The sequence below is a fragment of the Colius striatus genome, chromosome 1, assembly GCF_028858725.1.
Source record: "Colius striatus isolate bColStr4 chromosome 1, bColStr4.1.hap1, whole genome shotgun sequence".
Taxonomy (NCBI): domain Eukaryota; kingdom Metazoa; phylum Chordata; class Aves; order Coliiformes; family Coliidae; genus Colius; species Colius striatus.
In genome coordinates this window covers 190718843-190731909 of record NC_084759.1, presented here as the reverse complement: position 1 = coordinate 190731909, position 13067 = coordinate 190718843, and the positions used below count along the sequence as shown (strand labels likewise).

Below are 13067 nucleotides of genomic sequence, written 5' to 3'. Positions count from 1 at the left end.
ATAGTTAAATTTTTAAGTGTTGTGTTTTGTGCATCTTTGCAAATTGTTTTGGGGCCTGACATGGTAACTGAAAAGCAAGTTATGCTTTTCCACATCCCTGAATTTTTCAGTGTTTGTTAGCTTAAAAATAATTGTAATAAAACTTCAGTCTGATCCTGTTTTAGTATTTGCTTGATGCCTCCTATCACAATATCTAATTGCTTTCATGGGGTATCTGAGTACTGCCATAAGCTCCCTTACTATGCAACACTCAGCAGTAATTCAGCCTGGGTACACGACTGGAGAGCAAAAGGGATGAACATGTGAGCTCTCGGTGTTTAAGATGTGAAGAAGAAATATGGGATTTTGGGGGTGATGGAGCAGTTGAATGGCTGCAGCATAATCTGAGCATTTCAGAAGGAAGCAGAAGAGAAAGCCAATCTCTGACAGAAAGGGATTCTTTTGCTCCTATTTTCCAAGGAGTGAGAGAGGTGAATGAGCTCTTGGACAGAGCTGTCTATACCCCTATTTCTCTTGCTTGCAAGAAATGGGCTTAAAAGTTCCTGTGTCTCTCAAGCTTACAGGTTATCATTCACATACTGTGGTGGCTGTGACAACTTCTTGCTGGGTCTCTCTGATCTGCCTTAGAGGTGGAAAGGCTCTAAATTGCTGAACTTGAATCCCTAAACTTTGAGAGTAATTGTCCCTTTGGGCTTTTCCTTATGGCTTAAGTTTTGACAAGTACACCTGGGCTTTAGTACTGCTGTGTCTGACTTGTCAGGCTTGGCTTGTCTGCTTGAAAAGGATGTGTAGGGCTGCATTATCTGCTTCCAGATGTCTTTGAAAACATTAACTTGATCTCAATAATATTAGATAAACTTTCTTAACCCTTGAGAAATTTCTGGGAAGCTTGTAGTATAAAAAAACCCCAGTAACAGTTACAAAAGGGTAAAAATCCAATAGGTTTTTCATTTTTTTTAACACAAAAGGCAGAGGCCTTAAGTGTGTGCAGAAATGCCAGTATATGTGCATTTCCTTTGGCTTCTTACCACTAAACAGCAGTGCAACATTCATTGCCTATATCACCAGTAACCCTGTGTCCTTGAGGAACAATCCTGACAGCAGTAACTGATAAGTGAAGGTTGTATGTCAAAAGCTGATGACAGATCAAGTGAAAAGGAATACCTCCAGGTATTTCTACCTCCAGCTTATTGGTCATGTTTTTAGACAGTCAAGACTCTTCCAGCATTACAAATCAAATCATTTCCAGTTAAAGACTTATCAAAGCTGAATGCAGTACTTTTATTAATTGACCATAGGTTGTCTCAAGCCTAGGTGGTTATGGATAAACTAGCTGCTGCTTTTAAGGGCAGAGAGAATATTTGCCTGTGATAGGAAGGACGGGAAGTAAGAGCAGAACTTTCTCATGTCTTCAGCAATCAGGTTGGGTGTTGTACTGAAGTTTAAACACCTTTTTTTAATCTCCTTCTATAGCAGTGTCCTGGTTTAGGTCAGTCTAGGAGCAAAAGACCATGATCATAAGTACCAAGGGCCTTTTCAATGCCCTAAGGACAGGGAGGGCTCAGTTTCTGCTTATGGTCCCAGGCAAAACAGACAAGGGTACTCAACTTGAGGAAAAAAACAAATTAATTTAATCCATCACCAACCAAAAACATAAAACCCCAAAACATAACAAACACAAACCAACACAGAACGGTACAATGATGAAGAGCACAACCAACCTTTTAAGACCACCTTCTGCCCAGCCTGATCCCAGTGTCTCTGTCTCCTGAGCAGCACAGGGGAACATGAGATGGGGGTTTCAGTCATTCCTTTTGTAATGACTCCTGCCACTTGTCTCTCTTCAAGGTAGGAGGGCTCCTCACTAGTCCTCCTTGCTCGTTCGTGGGGTACCTCACACACATGGCAGCCCTGCACGGGCTGCTCCAACGTGCATTCATCCCGAAGGCTGCAGCTCCTCTCTGCCTCTCGTGTGAGTCTGGTCTGCAGCCCACAGGCTCTCCAGCATGGCCTGTGCCATGGCTGCTCCTCACGTGGTCTCTTGCCCATCTGGGCACATTCACCCAGAGCTGCTAGTGGCTCTCAGTCCTGCCGTTGCCCCTCATGTATTGCAAGGACATAGCCTGCATTCTACCTGGGGGCTGCACAGGAGTCTCCAGTCCAGTGCTTCCTCCTCTGACTGTGGGGTCTGCATGGTCACCTCCATCTTGTACCAGTCCTCCATCTCCTGCCAAGCTCTTCAAATTCCCATCCTTAAATAGTGATCACAGAGGCACTAGATTGGCACAGCCAGGCTGGAGGTGGGTGCACCTCAGAGCTGGGAGCGTTCTGAGAAATGCTAACTGAGGCCAGCACTGGAGCTTCCTCCCTCTGTTACCAAGCAGAAAGTGGCTCTACACAAACATGTGACAAGTTGTTAGATAGGAAGCAGTGCAGCAGAGTTAGGAATAATCCTCAATCCAGTGCTAAAAGCATTAGACTTCTTGCCTTGACCTTTTGTATGTTTTGGGCCATGGAGCTTCACCTGGTTACATGGAGCCAAATAATTTATCCAAGAAAGCTTTCAAAACACTCATCTAATCTTTCCTTGCACACAATTTGTTGAAGCGATTATTTTCCTTGGTTCCAGAGACAGTCATTGCTCAGGGTGCCGCAGAGGGACGGTGGCTGAAGCAATAAGTTACAGTTATCATCAACCATTTGCTTTGCATGTCAACTTTCATTATTCTTTTCCCTTGAGGCATCATTGTTATCCAGATGCCCTTAAAGCTGGATATACCCTCTACTGTGCCTTTTTTATCAATCTGGTTTCTAGTCAGCAACAGCAGCATGCATTTTTTCACTTGCTTTGGATTTCTGTTAGTGCTAAATCCTGCGAAGTGTTGAGTGCTGCCAATTTATGTGCAAAAAAACCCAGCAGCAGAGACTGATTGGCCTCTGATAGCATCAGGAGGGCTCAGTCCTGAGCTTGCATGTTGTCATTTTGCCAGTTTAACTGCATGTGTATGGTAGGGCTAAGAATGGCACAGTTAACTCTTCGGTGACAAAAGCAAGCCTTTGGAATCATGTGATGCCCCACCAAGACGAAAAGCAAATGCTGGCAAACTTTCCAAAAGAAACTGCCTGCAGCCCTTCCAGAAGCAAGAGTTGTTTGCTAGAGCAGTTGCTAATGGCTCTGAAGCTCTTTTTTAAAAGTAGGTTTTACTCAAGTACTTTAGTTTTGAGAACTCCATTCCACCTTTCCTCCTCTGCCCAAGGCTACTGACAATCATTCTGATTTTATTTCGTGTGTCAACACTCAAAATTCTGTACAACTTCAAAGCAAAGATCAACAGCAACCTCAGTAAATTGGACTGGTGTGCTCTAACCACTGATAACTCCTCTTTTTTTTAATTGCATTCATTGTGTGTAGTCTCTTGGTTTGTGAGCAAGATCTTGTACTGTCACTTAGTTCATGTTTTATTCTATTTATTATACTGTTAAATAGACTTCACTTTTTTCTTTTTTCACTGTCACATTTGTGTTGTTTGTTTCTTTTCCTGCTAGCTGTCAGGGCATGAAAAGGTATGGATCCTAGTGTGGAAAAACTTCCTTTCAACTACAGCATTTGTATTCATAATGAGTTTATGCAGTTTTGTATGGCTTTTTCTTTGTTTGCTCTTTTTTCTTCCTATTTTGTGCAATAGTATTTTGTGCTTGGTCTCTCTCTTGGTCAGCCAAGTACTAATAATATATTAACTGTCAGTAGTCCAACTAGTATAATAATTAGATCTGTGTGCAATGACTTAGCTGTATCTAATCCTTTACTGTAGAAAAATGGTATTTCAGAATAGATACGTTTAGCACCCTGTGCTTTCACCCCTGCAGAGGATGTCTGTCAAGGGCAGCACTTAGAAAAGTTGTAGCACATTGCTGTAGCACAAAACTAATGATGTAGCACAATAGTCCAAAGTTAACTTTGTTAAAGTAGTTACTGAAAATGGTTGCATTACATGTTTTTTGGTTTTAGGAAGAGTAGCTAGTCAGGTTGTTTTTAAGGGCACAGCTTAAATGTTGCTATTAAAATTTTGTGCTTATTGTTCTGCAGCTTCAAACAGCAGCATCCAGAAGTTATGTGGGCTCAAGCGCCCCAACTGGGATAAGCAAAGATGAAGACACAAGTCGTTTTCATACCACCAAGAGAGGGAATTTCCATGAGGTTTTTAACCTGTCAGAAAATGAGCGCCCTTTGGCAGGTATTATGGAGCAGAAAGGCTACAGTAGTATTTTCTACAAAGCTGAGAATACTTTAAAGTTGAATTCCTTTTCTTTGCAATATACAGGTGTAAGCTTTTGATTAAAAAGGCTTGTTTTACATTAGGATCAATGGAGATAGTCTCATTCCACATCCTTGCAATTCTTTGAAAGAATGCACAGCCTGGTGCGCCCTCTGTGGTAATGCAAATGGAATAGTCAAATTGAAGTAAAAAATTGAGTGGGAGTGTTTTGTTTGTTTGGGTTTTTTAACCTCCCGTTAAAAACAGATGTTTTATCTAAAAACTCATAATTTTGTCTTTTGTTTGTAAACACTTCTAGTTTTAGGTATCTAGAGTTTAATTTTCAGTGTTTGCTGCTGCTTTATAAGGAAACTGTTGAAGGTAATGCCTGTCTCTTTCTTAAAGTATGATTTTTCTTTTATGACTTTGCCAGTGTGTGAGAATGGCTGGCGCTGCTGCTTGATTAACAGAGATAGGAAGATGCCCACAGACTACATCAGGAATGGAGTTCTTTATGTTACAGAAAAGTGAGTCATATCACACCACATACTTCTTAGGGGGGAAATGCAGCAGACATGAAACATTTCTAATCTAAAAGCAATCCTTTAACAATGTTTTGAAACAAAAATGCCTTTTTGTGGTGTTTTAAAACCTCAAGAAAGCATCGTAGGAGAGAGAGGGTTGAATAAAGGGTGTGGTAACACTTAACAAATGTGTTTTTGCCTTGGAAAAGTTTACATGGAAATGGAAAGTAGCTCTATACAGTCAATTGTTAGTAGCTGCAATTCTTGATGTAACATACTAACTGTGTATTTTTTATATATATATGCACATAGTTATATATATACACATACAGTAAAAAACCTAAAAGCTAAATATATCTGAAGAGTTTTGATCAATAGCTATTTGGCAAATTTTTTGATAGCTGTTTGGCAAATTCTTTTAGTTTCTCTTTTTTTAAAAGCAAATTGAATGTATAGCTTCCTTGGAACAATGTGCAACAGGAAATAGAAATTCAAGCCTTGGTTTCAGAGCTAACACTTAATTTTTGTTTTTCTGTAATCCTTACTTACCACTCAGCTTCCCAGGGCTGAATAACTGTCCTCACTACTGTTTGGGTCTTGCACTGGAATTCCTTTGGAGTGTAATGAATGGAAGTAAAACTCATCTGTATGCAATGTCACCTAATGATGGAGAGAGCACTCTTCAACTTTAGAAATCTGAGCTTTTGTCTGCATTCACAATAGCATGGAACTAACGTGGTGTTTTCCATTAATCTTCTGTTAGGATGGTAAAAGAGTTATAAGCTTTTCCAGATTTGGTATTTTGACTGTTTGGGATGTATGTGCTTCCCATGCCATTAAAACACTTGTCAGGTTTAACCATTCAGTGCGGTAATACAAATACAAGATTTTGTGTGTGGGTGGGTACTGTATGTGTGCTCTGGGCTTTCAGACATGTTAGCCAGTTGCTAGAATTTGTGAATATTTACTCAAAGTTAGAAGCCATAACTGAATTGTATATTGTGTGCCTCTTTTTTTGTGGAGCTGATTTTAACCTGTGAGATTTCAAACTTTGGAAGTGATGGGCTGGATATGGAGAACTTTGGTTTAGAATATCGTATCAAAATGAGCATTTTCTTTTCTTGTCTTCAGCTACTTGTGCTTTGAAAGCTCCAAATCTGGCTCATCTAAAAGAAATAAAGTGATAAAGCTAACGGATATAACAGATATTCAGAAGGTATGTCTGTTTTGTGTTGCAAATAGGGGAGAAAGATGGTTTTCTGTTTAGCTGGTTGTGGGGAATTTATTGCTTATGTTATTTTTAAAAAGCACTGATATATTGATAATTTGTATTAAGTAAAATGTAATTCTTTGATCAAAAGTATTTCCCAGAATGGCTTGTTTAGCCATTTGGACTCTGCACAAGCAAATTCACTGAGCATAAAGCCACAGTATTTTACTAAACCCTTACATTTCTGAATTATTATATTTTTAAAGTTGTCTTATTTCTTAACTTCTGTGTTGGTAAGAGCTACGTAGGCTTTAAGAAGATTTATTGTTAGCAGAAATGGTATAATACTAGCTTCAGATTGGGTATTGAAATGAGTAGATTCACCATGTTAAAAGCAGGTGCCTCAGAGAGATGATGGATTATTGTCACTAGAGAAAGGTGAATTATTAGAATAGCCAGACTGGATCAGATTGGAGTTTCATCTAATTGGGATCCCATCACTAACAGCAACAAGAAGTGATTAGAAGCATGTCAAGTACAATGTGATCCTTCCTCTGGCTGAGTTTTATCCACCTCCAGTCACCAATAGCTTTATTGGTGCCTTGCATCATCCTATATGGTGTTTAATGTCACCTTTTTTTACCCTTTCTGAATTTATGCTTCTCTTAAAACATAGGCACCACTGTTTTCTGCCACATCCTGTGGCTGTGCCACAAGTTGTGCTGTGCAGAGAAACACCTCAGCCAGATGTCTACTGCTGAAGTGCCTCCAGACTTTCAAATTAGTTCCTTCTGTTTATATCACATGTCTATAGAGCAGACAACTTACCTGTAACTTAAACCTTCCCATTGGAATTAATAATTCCGTACATCATACTTGATGTATGATACTTGAGGCTGCTGGCTTGTTGTTTACTAAGTCTTTCATAGGATCTTAGAATGGTAGGGATTGGAAGTGAGCTCCAGAGATCATGTACTCCAACCCCCGCTAAAGCAGGTTCACCTCAGTCAGGTCACACAGGAACGTGTCCAGGTGTGTTTGGAAACCTCCACAGAAGGAGACTTTTTAATGAAGATGAGACAAAGATCATGCAGCCAAGCAAAAAAGTATATAGTGCCTGGTTGTATTTGGAGGTGGGAAAGAGGCCAGAGGTGGGATCTCTTCCCCTTTGGGGAGGATATTCTCCAGTGCAGCCAGCTTTATTCCTTCTTAGCATTACAGATGTTCTTTGGAAAAACCCAGACAATGTATACATACCCTGTTTGTCTCCTTAACTTGGAAAAAGCAGGTTTTTCTGGTCTGCTTGCTGAATGTGACCTTTAGGGAACCCTCAAGGTGATCTGAGCACACTCTCAGGTGCCTCCATGCAGGTGGGACTGGGGTGTCCTATGGGCCCGTAGCACCCAGCTCCAGCCAGGCCCCTGCCACGTGGCTGGACCAGCTCCCCTGCGGCACTCAGTGGCCCCACAGCGCCTGGTGGCAGCACAGCCCCTGCCACATGAGTGGACCAGCTCCCCCTCACCGCAGTGGACCTGGGGTGCTCGGTGCAGGGCCCAGCCTGTTCTGCAGGCAGGGAACGTTCTTGCTGCATGGGCTACGCTGTACCCATTGGCTCTGGGGACGAAGAGGAGCATCTGGATTCTTTGTGTTTTTTGTGGAGGTCTGTTAGTTGTGGCTGGGAGGATACCGCAGCAGTGAGTTGTGTAACCTCCTCAGCACCTTTTGCAATTGTTCTGTATGTAAGATGGCTTTGATATGTGGATTTATTTTTCTTTTCAGTATAAAGTACTCTCCGTTCTCCCGGGATCAGGGATGGGCATTGCTGTATCAACACCATCTACACAAAAAGTAAGTAGTTGGATCTGCATTGCTGTGAAGTGAGCTTCATGCCCTTTTGTCTTCCTACTCCAGCTAGCACCAACATAAAGGCTTTTATTTTCATTATGCCACTGGAGGGGAGAGTGTTGTCTTGTATTTTTTTTTTAATTCAGTTGTCTATTATTTGGCATATTTGTCTGCAGATTTTAATTTAAACATTTAGCCTGTTCTAGTGCATCTAGGTGATTTTACTATGACACTTCAGAAAGATTTGCTGGAATGAAAAGCTGATGGCTTGAGAGTATCTGTGGGTGAGGAGGCTTTGGAGGGGAAGGGCCTGACCCTCAGATGCAGTTTTCCTATTTTTCTTATGGTGCTAGAGATTTGAGCTTTTCTAATCCTTAGATACAATTTAGGCCACTGAAGCTTTCCCTAACATATGACAAAACTTCATTTTAAACTAGTTGCGTTATAAATAACTTTTCTCAAGTCATACAACTGTTGTACCAAGCTTTCTACTCATTGCCTGATATTGAGAAGCACTTCTTCATTCCGAGGTTGGAAATGTTCATCTACCTAAGTGAGTATTAGATGAGGCAAAACAAAGAGGCACAGATAAAGATTTATAGAAGTATTTAGTGGAGACAGAGGTCAATCAGGAAAATGTGCACTGGGCAGGTGGAGAGGAAGGAGAGCTGAAGTGTTCTCCATTGCTAATACTCTGTGCAGATACCCTTTGTGCAGTGCTTGTTTTAAGAAGAAGGTGGAGAAGTGAAAAAACTCTTAGAAACGCTGCCATGTATCCAAGAGTTTAGTAGAGAAAATGATTCCTTTGTTTTCATTAATGCACTTGGAGTACAGTTCTTCTCCTGTTCCTGTTGATTTGTTGATTTTTTTCATTACCAGACTGATGTGATCTTTTCTTCTATCATTTAGCCTTTGGTGTTTGGTGCCATGGTACACAGAGATGAAGCTTTTGAGACAATTTTCAACCAGTATGTGAAAATAACCTCTGCATCATCAAGCAGTGAGAGCTAGTATCTCGTCTTAGAAGATCTAAAGGAAACTTTCTTATTTTACAACTTGGTAGTGAAAAAAAATGAACATCCTCATCTATTTTGCAATAATTTTTCTTGTCTGGTGGTTTATATTCTATCTGTTACATAAATCAAGTGTATTTTATATATGCCTTCATGTTTGTTTTTAAGGTTTTTGTAAAAAACAGAAAACAAAAAACAAAATGAAACAAAACAGTGAAAGTGCTATTGTCACTATTAGCCTTGCACATTAAGCACTTTTAATGTTTATTTACTGACATTAAAAGTTGAGAGGATATTTGGAGAACTGACTAGACAATGAAGTGAAAGAGAATGATCCCTTTAACTCCACTGATACCACTAGGGATAAGTTTATCCCTGTTCTCTTCGTTGTTTTTCCCTGAGATGTGAGAATGATGACTGCAGCAGTCTGAAATGTCTTTCTCCAGCTCAGAGTTTCTAATTGGTTTCTTTGTTAAAACTGAGCAACACCAAGGAAGCATTGTCATCTTACTATTTCCATATTTATAGCTGCACTTGAAATAACTCCTTGCTAATTCCTGCATTGCATAAGGATATTTTACCAGTTGATTAGGTTCAGTTTTTCCCCACATAGACATTTAAATCCCTTGTGCAGTGAATTGGAGGAGAAAGTTTGTAACTATATCTTCCTTTCCTAATTAACCAAAGTAAGAGGAAGGAAGGCAGGCAGATACTTTTTATAAAAGAGGGCACCAAAATGTTGTTCCTAAAATATTAGGCATCATATATTTGTATTTCTGTAGATACTTGCCATAGAAGGGCTCAACTACTGTACATGTTGTATGTACGAGGTGTTTGTATGTTACTGCATTAAAGACTTGCAGGCTTTTTCTGTTGGGGAGGTGGGAATAATTAAACTGAACTGGGGAATCACTCTTCTTTTTTTTAATTTGGCTTTTTCTCTTGAGTTACCTTGTAATAAAATAACACTATAGTGGCTGAAAGCCCTAGTTCCTTTCCAAAGCAAGATTTCAAAGGCACTGATATGTTGCTGTCTGTCCCTTTGCCAAATTAAAGAAACAATTAGACCCAGCTGCCAGGTAAAACAGGAAGGCTGTGCTCCTTCTCTAAACTCTCTCAGGCCTTTCTAGCAGCAAAGCACATATTGACCTTTGTCTTTTAATATTAGAAAGCTTTTATACTCTATATAATAGCACCCATCTGAGAGGTTTAGAATATTATTTGCATTTTCATGAAAGCACAGTGGGAGTTGTGCAAAGCCTTCCAGTATGTCTTTTCCTTGGCTGTGTCTTTTGAGTAGTATGGATGTCTCCAGACATTATATGAATGTCCCCTCTGAAAAGCAATGGAGATGCAAATTCTTAGGTAAAAATGGGACTTAATTTTTCTTCTCTCTTTTTTTTCTTTAAACAGGAATTTTCTTTCTATATAGGGAAAGGGGTAAAGTGAAGGAGGGAGAGAGGAGACAAACACCAAAGGGTGTTTAACTTTTAGCACAGTTTTTAATTGAAGTCTCTCAACAAATGCAGCAGTAATGAAGAAGATGGCAGTTGAACTGCACAAACCATATTTCAGTCTGGCCACAAAGAGGTATGGCAAGAAGAACATAACATGAACTTGATATGAAGAAGTACTTTTGAATACTGTACTTTTGAATTGGGTATTGTAAAGTGAAACACTGATGAGGAAACTGTATGCTCTGGGTGGGAATGTGAACAAGGATGGGGGAGAACCCACCATAATGGCTAAAATGCTCTTTTTGAGCTCTCCCATTAGAGTAGCACTGGAACTTGTCTTTATGTGACCTGAAAAAGGGAGACATTTCTAACACCGCTTTAGGTATAGTGTAACTCAGGGTCTGAAGACTTAAAATATAAGTAAAGCTGTTGGGAAATCCATTTTAACACAGTCTAAAATGGATGTAGCTTGACAGTTTATGCTTTCTCCACTTTACACACGCAGGTTTTATGTTTATGTAAAAATCCCTATCTTAATCTTTTTTTTCCTCAAACTTACTTCAGAATCAGTCTTTCAGCAGTTGCTGTGTATAATCATTTGACTTTCCTTTCTAGAAGCATCCTTGAGTGTGGCTAACAAATAAGCATTAAAATTGCTTAATGTTATATAAATCTTAATCAGATTCATTCGTTTTACATCTTAAGATAAAAATCCCTTGGATGTGTTTAAGGTTATTCATTTTTTTTTTAAGAAACAGAAAACTATATTTTTTACAGAGAGCATGCTCTTTTTTTTTTTGTATCATTTTTTCAAGTATAATTTATACTTTTACTCTGATCATAACAGCAGTTGGTTGACCTGCACTTATTACCTTCCCCTCCTCCCATCCTTCACTGTTTGACCCTGATATATAGGGTTGTCCTAGATTCTGGTTCCTGGAGGAGCTGTAGGCCCTGTGCCAGGGCAATTAACCACAACAGGGCTTTGGAGAGGGACAAAAGACATCATTATCCTTTTCCCAGACAGAAATGCCTCCTGTGTACAATATGCTCCTAACTTTTTTTTTTTCTGGACAAATAAATTAGAAACTTCTTCTAAAACCTAATGTGTTGGTGGCTGAAATGAATCTGCACTTTAACAGTGTGAACTTAAAAGTTAGCAATTCCTTAAAGCAGTAAACCTAGTGCAAACTGCAATGCAACATGTTTTCATTCTGATGTATAGAAAACAGACTGGATTGTTGGGGTTTTTTTTAAATAGAGCTGTAATATAGCTGACAAACATCTGTGTACAAGTTCCTGCTACATCTCTTCTCCTCTGGCGTATGTGGCTTCAGAGACACAAGAAGGAAACCTCAGTGTGTTTACTCTTGCTACAGCCTCCCAGGTCTGGAGGGCAGCGAGTAAGCCTGTACTTGTATAACTAACTACACTGAAGCTCTCGCCTTAAGTTTCTATCTTCCTACACAGCTTTGCAGTACAGCCTGCTGTACTTCAGTGACAGTCTGGGTCATACCACTTACTGTAAAGTGCTGCTGTCTAATAGCAGAAAGTGATGTTCTTGTTGTTGTCTGTCTGTCTGCTGTTTATACTTGCAGTTCTGTTCATATCCCTGGTTCATTGCTGGATCATTCAGGCATAATTGGATTTAACTTCGTTAGTAGTTCAGCAGTTAGTTTGAGTCCCTTTAAGGAGGAAAAAAAAACCAAAAGGGGAGATGAAAACTGACTGCTTTAATTCTGTGTCAGTGGCCATTTAAATTCAAAAGGCAAAAAAAGCTGAAATATGAAATCATGCCTTTCCATGCACTGAAGCTTTTGTGAGGCAAGATTGAATGAAACAAGCTATTTACTCGTAGCAACGTCACCCAGGACGCCAACAGCAGCACCGAACCCTTGTTCCTGCAGACAAAGAACAAAGAGATTTTACTCAATCGCGAAGAGATGAAAGGATGTACTTTTTTTTGACTACTTGTATTAAAAACATTGGTAGTTTTTATTGAATTCTGTACATTTTGGCAGATGTTTCATTTCTACTTATCATTGAAAGATAATGGATGTTGAAATTTTTATGTCTGAAGTTTGAGTCTATATTTTGCAGTTGTAAATAATTCATTATCAGTGTAACTTTTGTTTGACAAAAGACTTATACTGTATGAAGAACTGAAATAATGAAATGATTTGCCCTGTACATTTTTTAAGAAGACCTTGTTTGTTCAAAAAGTCTTGTATAAATTATAATTTTTATTTAAATAAACTTAAAAAGGCTTTGTGCTAACGCTTCTTACAAAAGTTAATAACGTGTCTGTTGAAACTGCACCTCATCTTTTGTAACGGGTGTGGTGCTTTTTATCAGGTTCACAGCCACCTCAAGCCCATCACGGCAGGGGCAGGCAGGTGGGTTTTGCTTCTCACTGCTTTGGAAGACTGAGGAACGTGCTTTGACTTTAAATAATCCTGTCAGTGTATTGGAGAGCATGTCCACGCTTATGGTTAGATGTTTGTCTCTCAAGTACCTCTGTCACTTTGTCATCATATGGTTAAGGGATGAAAAAGCAGCCAGTGGCTTCTAAGATGTCGCCACTGCAGGAGAGCACAGGTGACTGTTGGTAGGAGTACAAACCTGTTTCTGGCTTTCACAGGCCTTTGTCTGCCCTTGGGAACGTACTACCAGGAGTGAGCTGCCTGGTCATCTAATCCAGACCTGTTTGTTTGCCTCTATAGTACTCTTTTCTGTGCTTTGCTCAGCTGGAATGGATCAGT

At 39.7% G+C, this 13067-nt stretch overlaps 1 protein-coding gene across 1 annotated transcript in view; it reads left to right on the top strand.

The window, feature by feature from the left end:
- GRAMD4 (GRAM domain containing 4) overlaps positions 1–12485 on the top strand; it is an 81055-nt gene extending 68570 nt beyond the window's left edge. The window contains exons 15-19 of the mRNA XM_062018484.1: positions 4088–4235; positions 4690–4783; positions 5912–5996; positions 7770–7838; positions 8745–12485. Of these exons, the coding sequence (XP_061874468.1) occupies positions 4088–4235; positions 4690–4783; positions 5912–5996; positions 7770–7838; positions 8745–8846 (498 nt within the window). The 3' untranslated portion in view covers positions 8847–12485. The remainder of the gene's footprint in view (positions 1–4087; positions 4236–4689; positions 4784–5911; positions 5997–7769; positions 7839–8744) is intronic.
- The last annotated feature ends 582 nt before the right edge of the window (positions 12486–13067 follow it).